The sequence below is a fragment of the Lampris incognitus genome, chromosome 17 (genome assembly GCF_029633865.1).
Source record: "Lampris incognitus isolate fLamInc1 chromosome 17, fLamInc1.hap2, whole genome shotgun sequence".
Classification (NCBI taxonomy): domain Eukaryota; kingdom Metazoa; phylum Chordata; class Actinopteri; order Lampriformes; family Lampridae; genus Lampris; species Lampris incognitus.
Genome location: NC_079227.1, coordinates 19,420,738 through 19,430,324, shown reverse-complemented (window position 1 = coordinate 19,430,324; position 9,587 = coordinate 19,420,738). Strand labels below are relative to the sequence as shown.

The following is a 9,587-nucleotide window of genomic DNA, read 5'->3' as shown; positions in this document are numbered from 1 at the left end:
TTGTCACTCACCAGTTTATAGTTATGTAACAATGGAGCAGCAATACATATAGCCAACAGTAAACCCTGGAATAAGATAAGGCCATCTTTCATCTTGCTCCTGTAGACTGCGTTGGCAATGTTAATAGGTCCTGTGAGGGTTGTAGGTGAGAGATAAATGTGAACATTTTCTGGTGAAAAGTGAAATTGTTGATTGTGATACAGATGTCACTATTAAATTTACAGTTGAGATAACATCTAAGACTTTTGGCAAACTCCAAGTCATTTTTTTCCTATAGATCCTGTGTCTTATTTGTTTATATTTATCAATCTTTTATCTTTAATAGTACACAAAATAAATTTTCTTTGAGTTTCATTTAATATCTGATATTGGTATAATCATGTCAGAAGTCATTTAATGAATTAATTTCTCCATGATCATTTTAACCTGATGCAAGGCTTAAAAATGCAGGAGGCCTCTGAGGCCTCTTATTCAGATGCCGTGCACCTCATACAATTACAAACAGCTGAACGTTGCTTTGAAAACTCACTGTTGACTTGCAGTCCAGTTCCTGCTCCCCATGTGTTGTTTTTCTTGCAATAGTACACCCCACTGTCTTCTGTGGTCAATTGTTCAATAAAGATAGTGGCCCCCATAGTATGTTTTGTTATGGTAACCCTCGCTCCATCAAACACTTGGCTTCTGTTTGCAGTTGCAACATCATACTCAGAGGCCTTGTACCATTCTACCTTGGCTTGCAGATATGGGTCCGGATACATGCAGTTAATTCTCATACGATGGTTGGTTTTAACCCCATAGAAGCGAGGCCACTGGTGGACCCCTGGGGTTTGATTCAGGGCCACTGTGGGAACAATAACAACACAGATAATATTGATAATATGACACAGGATCTGTGGGCCTCCAAAGACAACAACCTTCAAGGAAAACACTTTGATGTAATTAATATAAATATATTGACATAAATTATATGACAAGGATGTTATGTTATTGTTATATCAATTTAAGGCATTCAAACAACAGTGAAAAGTACTGTGCATATTCTTACAGCTAAATGATCACTAAACATCATTCATATGTACAATGTCATTGCTTTACTCTGTGCCCAGCATATAGCATACCCACTCCACTTAATAACTGTGCCAATATGATAATAAAATATTTGTCTCAGAGTGTGACTTCCGATTTTGCCCCCAGATGGTCAGGAAGTGCTGTTACTGTAGCTGGAGTCAAAAATAACATGCAAAGCACTTTGCTGCAGTGTAAACGCTGTCATTGGAGACTAAATACCAATACTACATTACTGCATGATGTAGTGGCATAATGATACATTTTAATCTATATTGATACTTAAAACAATATATTGTATAACAATATATTGTATTACAAGTTGTTGATATTTGTTACTAAAATCAATATTCATTACTCTTCTGCAACATTCTTCAGTTGTTAGCAAATCTGAATTTATGTTTACCTGATAGACTGATCAAAGCAAGCCCACAGCACCCAAACGGCAACCAGTGCATGTTGGTGAACAAAAGTAATATATCCCGAATGCAGATGCGTACACGTTAGGATTCCTCTATATTCATGACAATCTTGTGTGTGGAAAGAAGAACTGACTGCTCTTGGGGGTGTTTACAGCTTGATTCTACCCACCCTTCAGCAGCATGCAAATAAGGGGGGAGAACACAACTCCAACCAGCAAATAATTTCTGTGACTGCTTCAAACTTGACTTTGAGTCAAGTTTATTGTCATAGCCCTTTTATACTCCAATTACAGTCTCAGAGGGCTTTACAGCCACACAGTGAAATGTAGTTTTTCACTTTACACAGCAGAACATAGACAGCAAACTTCAACAGATTACACTCTCTATCCTTGGACTCTTGATCCATATGAAGAAAATGCCACAGAAATAAAATCTTTTGGAGAAAAAAAAAACTTTTGAGGAAAAACGAATAGGAGAAAGCTCAGGAAGAGTATCAGAGGAGGGGATTCTCAGGACAGATAGGCATGCAGTGAGGGCTAATTGTCAAGGCATATTTAAAGTATATATATATATATATATATATATATATATATATATATATATATATATATATATATAATCCAGTGAGTCAAGTAAATTCTTTATGAGACAGTACAAGCCTGTTTCATGCCATAAGCAATTATCAGCTGTCAAAGCTGATGATTGACAGCTGATGATTGTTTGTGGCATGAAACAGGATTGTTCTGTCTCATAAAGAATTTACTTGACTCACTGGATTATTTTGCTCCTTATTTGTTGAGAACTTTCCCTACCATTGAGTGTTTCTTTTAACAAATATATATATATCATCTCATCATCAGCCGCTTCTCTGGGGGGGGGGGGTCGGGTCATGATGGCAGCAAGCTAAGTAGGGCATTCCAGATGTCCCCCTCCCCAGCAATGCATTCCATCTCTTTCTGGGGGATCTCAAGGCATTCCCAGGCCAGATTGGACATGTAATCCCTCCAGCGAGTTCTGGATCTACCCCGGGGTCTCCTCCCAGCTGGACGTGCCCGGAAAACCTCCAAAGGAAGGCGCCCAGGGGGCATCCTAATCAGATGCCCGTACCACCTCAACTTGCTCCTTTCGATGCGAAGGAGCAGCAGCTCTACTCTGAGCTCCTTCCGGATGTCCAAGCTCCTCACCCTATCTCTAGGGCTGAGCCCAGACACCCTATGGAGGAAACTCATTTCAGCCACTTGTATCCGAGATCTCACCCTTTTTGGTCACTACCTAAAGCTCATGAGCATAGGTGAGGGTTGGAACGAAGACTGATTGGTAAATTGAGAACTTTGCCTTCCGGCTAAGCTCCCTCTTCACCAAAATGGTCTGGTACAACAGCTGCATTACTGCTGATGCTGCACCAATCCGCCCGTCAAGCTCCTGCTCCATCCTACCCTCACTTGTGAACAAGACCTCGAGATACTTGAACTCCTTCACTTGAGGCAACAACTCATCCCCAACCTGGAGGAAGCAATCCACCATTTTCCGGTAGAGAACCATGGCCTCAGACTTAAATGTGCTGACTCTCATGCTGGCAATTTCACACTCAGCTGGAAACCGCCCCAGTGTACGCTGGAGGTCGCGTTCTGATGAAGCCAACAAAACATCATCTGCAAAGAGCAGAGATGCAATTCTGAGGTTCCCAAAATGGACACACTCCTCGCTTTGGCTGCACCTTGAGATCCTGTCCATGAATATCACAAACAGAACCGGAGACAAGGGACATTCTTGGCAGAGTCCAACAACCACCAAAAATGTGTTTGACTTTGTGCCAAGAATGTGGACACAGCTCTCACTTTGGTTATGCAAGGACCAAGGATGGCTTGTAGCAACTCAGGCTCCTTCCCTGTCAGAGAGGTGACATTCCACATCCCGAGGACCAATCTGCAATGCTGGAAGTTGGCACGCCCCGGTTCCCGCCTTTGCCTGCCGCCCGGCCTGCATTGCACCCTACCCCAATGCTCATCCCCGCATGTGGTGAGTCCACGGGGTGATGGTTCCACGTTATTTTTCGGGCTGGACCCAACCGGGCCCCATGAGCCAAGGCTCAGCCACCAGATGCTCACCAGCGAGATCCCTTTCTAGGTCTGATTCCAGGAGGGGGCCCCGGTTTCCCTTTTCCCAGTGAGGTGTTGTAGCTGTGCTGGTGTACTTTCATTGGGTTTCTTGGAAATTGTTCTGTCTGGCCCCTCCTCTGGGACCACTTTGCCTTAGGAGACCTAGGCTCACAAGTCAGTCTCTAAATGCTTCGCTCAACTAGAACTAGGATGGTTGGTTTTGATAGGCGGAGATCTCCGATTGTCTGGTATTGCGAGACTATAGGAGACCCTACCAGGGGCTATTGCTCCCGACAACACAGCTCCCAAGATCACCGGACCACCCGAACCCCTCCACCACATCACATTAATGTGGTGATTCTCGGAGGGTATGTATATATACTGCTCAAAAAAATAAAGGGAACACCTAAAAACACAATATAGACCTCGATGAATGAAATATTTCAGCTGAAAATCTTTATTTATTAGACAGAGGAATGTGTTTAGAGCAAAATAACCTAAGAATGATCAATGGAAATCAAAATCATTAGCCCATTAAGGTCTGGATTCAGAATCATACTCAAAATCAAAGTGGAAAATGAGAACATAGGCTGATCCAACTTCTGTGGAAATTCTTCAAGACGATTCAAAATGAGGCTCAGTAGTGTGTGTGGCCTCCACGTGCCTGTATGCACTCCCTACAACGTCTGGGCATGCTCCTGATGAGACGACGGATGGTCTCCTGAGGGATCTCCTCCCATACCTGGATCAGGGCATCGGTCAACTCCTGGACAGTCTGTGGTGCGACATCGCGTTGGCGGATGGTACGAGACATGATGTCCCAGAGGTGCTCGATTGGATTCAGGTCTGGGGAACGTGCAGGCCAGTCCATAGCATCAATGCCCTCGACATACAGGAACTGCTGACACACTCTGGCCACATGAGGACGAGCATTGTCATGCATGAGCAGGAACCCAGGGCCCACTGCACCAGCATATGGTCTGACAATGGGTCTGAGGATCTCATCCCGGTACCTAATGGCAGTCATGGTACCTCTGGCTAGCACGTAGAGGTCTGTGCGACCCTCCAAGGATATGCCTCCCCAGACCATCACTGACCCACCGCCAACCGGTCGTGCTGGAGGATGTTGCAGGCAGCAGAACGTTCTCCACAGCGTCTCCAGACTCTCTCACATCTGTCACATGTGTTCAGTGTGAACCTGCTCTCATCTGTGAAGAGCACAGGGCGCCAATGGCGAATCTGCCAACCAAGATGTTCTCTGGCAAAGGTCAATCGGGCTGCACGGTGTTGGGCTGTGAGCACAGGCCCCAATTGTGGACGTCGGGCCCTCATACCATCCTCATGCATTCTGTTTCTCACTGTTTGAGCAGAAACCTGCACATTAGTGGCCTGTTGAAGGTCGTTTTGTAGGGCTCTGGCAGTGCTCCTCCTGTTCCTCCTTGCACAAAGGACCAGATAGCGGTCCTGCTGCGGGGTTGTTGTCCTCCTGCAGCCCCCTCCACGTCTCCTGGTGTACTGGCCTGTCTCCTGGTACCTCCTCCATGCTCTGGACACTGTGCTGGGAGACACATCAAATCTTCTTGCCACAGCACGCATTGATGTGCCATCCTGGATGAGCTGCACTACCTGAGCAACTTCTGTAGGTTGCAGATACCGCCTCATGCCACCTCTAGTGGTGAGGGCACTAGCAAAATGAAAAACTAACCAAAGATCGGCCAGAAAAGATGAGGACAGGCAAATGGTCTGTGGCCACCACCTGCAAATCCATTCCTTTTATAGGGGTTGTCTTGCAAATTGTCTAATTTCCACCTGGTGGAAATTAGACAATTTACCAACAGGTGAAATTGATTCACAAATCAGTGTTGCTTCCTAACTGGACAGGTTGATATCTCAAAAGTGTGATTGACTTGGAGCTACATTGCATTGCTTATGTGTTCCCTTTATTTTTTTGAGCAGTGTATATTGTGGCGGGGCTATGCCGCTCACCCAGCAGGGCTGTGAGCTGGGGGCGTGGTTTACGTTCCCAGGCTCTCTTAAGCCCTGCGGCTTAAGAAGGCTAACTACCCTGTCGACTGGACTCCCGAACGGGTCCAGGCCTTTGACGGAGCTAAGTGCGCCCTGGCTAACGCTGCACTCCTCGCCCATCCCACACCCACGGCGTCCATAGCTTTAACAACCGACGCATCTGACATAGCCGTGGGGGCTGTGGTTGAACAGCGTGTGGCGAATGCGCATTCGCCACACGCTGTTCAACCACAGCCCCCACGGGTGAGATAGCGAACCCAAGTACAGCGTTTTTGACCGGGAGTTGCTAGCGCTGCACCTTGCAACCCGTCATTTCCGCTTCTTGCTGGAGGGTTGCTCCTTCACGGCTTATGTGGATCATAAACCGCTGACTTTCGCCATGTCCAAGGTGACTGAGCCGTGGTCTGCTCGTCAGCAGCGCCACCTAGCGGCGATCTCCGAGTTCACAATGGACATTCGGCATGTGGCCGGGAAGTCCAACCCTGTTGCTGATTGTCTGTCGCGTGTGCTTGTGTGTCCTGTGCACCTCGGTGTGGATTTCTCCGATATGGCTGCCGTCGAGCCCAGCGACCCGGACATCCTTGCCCTTAGGTCAACGCGTACCGGCCTCAAGCTAGAGGATGCTGTGATGCAGGAAGGCAGTCCTGCCCTCCTCTGCGATGTCTCCACCGGCCGTCCCCGCCCCGTTGTTCCAGTGGCCTGGCGCCGTCGAGTTTTCGAATCGATTCACTCCCTCTCGCACCCTGGAGTTCGGGCGTCGGTGAAGTTGGTCGGTTCCAAGTTCGTCTGGCCTGGCCTCCGCAAGGACGTCAAGGGGTGGGCAGCTGCATGTGTAACGTGCCAGCGCGCTAAGGTCCACCAGCACACCAAGTCGCCCCTCGAACCGTTTCCAATCCCGGCCAGACGTTTCGACCACGTGCATGTGGACCTGGTGGGCCCTCTACCTTCTTCACAGGGTTTTACGCATCTGCTCACAATGGTAGATCGGACCACCAGGTGGCCAGAGGCTGTCCCTCTGTCCTCCACAACATCCTCGGACATTGCACGCGCGTTTCTCTCCTCCTGGGTCGCCCGTTTCGGCACTCCGTCAGATATCACCTCAGACAGGGGCCCCCAGTTCGTGTCAGAGCTCTTGGTCGGCGCTTGCGCGATCCTTGGGTGCGCAGGTACACCGCACTACCGCGTATCACCCTCAGGCTAACGGCTTGTGTGAACGTTTTCACCGGTCGCTCAAGGCAGCGCTGCGCTCTCGGATGGTAACTGGGTGGACCGTTTACCTTGGGTTATGCTCGGGTTGCGTCCGGCTCCTAAGGAGGACCTCGACGCTTCGCCTGCTGAACTGATGCTCGGTCAGCCGCTCCGCGTCCCTGGGGAATTTTTGCCTGGGAGTTCCGCTCCTCGACCCCGTCCGGCCGTTTATCCTTTTTTGTCCGACAGCACTTGGGTTCCAGGCCCCGTTCACCACTGTTTTCCGCGGTCGTTCGTGCCTGCGGCGCTCATGTCGGCTCGTTTTGTTTTTGTACAGCATGATGCTCACCGCTCGCTCCTCCAACCCCCATACGATGGCCCATTTCGGGTTCATGAGACGGGTCCTAAGGGTTTTGTGCTGGATATGGGTGGGCGTAGGGAGCGTGTCACGCTTGATAGGCTTAAACCGGCGCACAGGGTGGCAGGCGAAGTTGTGTTTCCCACCCAGGTTCCCCGTCGGGGTCGCCCTCCTTCCAGGACCCCGGCAGTGTCTTCACGGGTTCAGCATTCTGCTTCTCAGCCGGCATTGGACTGTGTTTCACCTACTGTTTCGGCTGAGGGACGGCGCAGCCGTTATGGCAGGCTGCTTAATCCTCCAGTGAGAAACTGATTGTCTTTCCAGGACTCCCTTCTGGGTGTTCGGGGGGAGGCTGTGTGGCGGACACTAGGGGCTATGCCTCTCACCCAGCAGGGCTGTGAGCTGGGGGCGTGGTTTACGTTCCCAGGCTCTCTGGTGCAAGGTTGTTCCTGTTTCAGTTTGGTTTTGGAGCTGAGGAATAAAGTTAAAACTCGCCTTCGTCTCCTGTGTTTTTCCTCATCCTGCCACAATATATATATATAGAAATATATATATATATGTGTGTGTGTGTGTGTATGTATATATATATATATATATATATATATATATATATATATATATATATATATATGCTCCTATTACCACTGGGACTACTGTGGACTTCACCTTTCACATCCGATGTAATTCTTCCCTCCGTCTTTGGAATTCCTCTAGCTTCTCATGCTCTTTCTTCCTGACGTTGCTGTCATTCAGGATTGCTACATCGATCACTACTGCTGTCTTTTGACTACCACAATGTCTGGTTGGTTTGCCACCACCTGCTTGTCAGTCTGGAACTTTAAGTCCCACGGGATCTTAGCTCTGCCATTCTTAACCACCTTTGGCAGTGTCTGCCATTTGGAGTTGGGGACTTCCAGTCTGTATTCAGTACAGATATTCCTGTACACTATTCCAGCCACTTAGTTAAGCCTTTCAGTGTATGCTTTCCCAGCTACCATTTTATACCCTGCTACTAAGTGCTGTCTGTCTCAGGGGCATCTTTGCACAGCCTGCATCTTGGGTCTTGTGTGGTGTGGTAGACCCCTGCCTCAACTGGTCTGGTCCTGAGTGCCTGGTCTTGTGCTGCTATGATCAGGGCCTCTGTGCTGTCCTTCAGTCCAGCCTTTATTAGCCACTGGTAGGATTTCTCGATATCAGCTACATCTTCTATCTGTTGATGGGGACTGATCTGCCATGATACCTCCTCATCTTCTTCCTCTTCACTCTGTCTTCTGTTGCTTGAAATACTCACGGAAATGCCTCACAATGCACGGAGGGCTCCACCCGAAGTCCAGCAGCTTGAGACTGTACAATAAGAGAAAAGATGAGGGCTGAGGGTTTGTTAGTGAGTGTCAGGGCCACTATTCAGGATGAAGCAAGGAACATCATGTATACACTATATGTACAAAAGTATTGGGACACACCTCTTAATCATTGAATTCAGGTGTTTCATTCAGATCCATTGCCACAGGTGTATAAAATCAAGCAGCTAGCCATGCAGTCTGCATTTACAAACATTTGTGAAAGAATGGGTCGTTCTGAAGAGCTCAGTGAATTCAAGCATGGTACTGTCATAGGATGCCACCTTTGCAATGAGTCAGTTTGTGAAATTTCTTCCCTGCTAGCTATTCAACGGTCAACTGTAAGTGGTATTATCGAAAAGTGGAAGCGTTTAAGAACAACAGCAGCTCAGCCACGAAGTGGCAGACCACGTAAAGTCACATAGCGGGGTCAACGAGTACTGAGGCGCAGTATGCGTAAAAGTCGCCAACACTCTGTTGACTCAATAACTGCAGAGTTCCAAAATTCCTGTGGCATTAACATCAGCACAAAAACTGCGCCGGGAGCTTCATGGAATGGGTTTCCATGGCCGAGCAGTTGCATGCAAGCCTTACATTACCAAGCACAATGCCAAGCGTCGGATGGAGCGGTGTAAAGCATGCTGCCACTGGACTCTGGAGCAGTGGAAACATGTTCTGTGGAGTGACGAATCATGCTTCTCTGTCTGACAGTCTGATGGACAAGTCTGGGTTTGGTGGATACTAGGAGAACGTTACCTACCTGACTGCATTGTGCAAACTGTAAAGTTTGGTGGAGGAGGGATAATGGTATGGGGTTGTTTTTCAGGGGTTGGGCTTAGCCTCTTAGTTCCAGGAAAGGGAAATCTTAATGCTTCAGCTTACCGAGACATTTTGGACAATTCTATGCTTCCAACTTTGTGGGAACAGTTTGGGGAGGGCCCTTTCCTATTCCAGCATGACTGTGCCCCAGTGCACAAGCAAGATCCATTAAGACATGGTTGGGTGAGTTTGGTGTGGAAGAACTTGACTGGCCGCAAAGAGCCCTGACCTCAACCCCATCGAACACCTTTGGGATGAACTAGAACGGAGA

General features: G+C 48.2%; 1 protein-coding gene across 1 annotated transcript in view; it reads right to left on the bottom strand.

Annotated features, from left to right (window-relative positions):
- Positions 1–1,523, bottom strand: part of cd79b (CD79b molecule, immunoglobulin-associated beta) — a 6,814-nt gene extending 5,291 nt beyond the window's left edge. Inside the window, exons 1-3 of the mRNA XM_056296710.1 lie at positions 1,472–1,523; positions 530–841; positions 12–130 (exon numbers count right to left, since the gene is read on the bottom strand). Coding sequence (XP_056152685.1) covers positions 12–130; positions 530–841; positions 1,472–1,523 — 483 coding nt within the window. The remainder of the gene's footprint in view (positions 1–11; positions 131–529; positions 842–1,471) is intronic.
- Between the last annotated feature and the right edge of the window lie 8,064 nt (positions 1,524–9,587).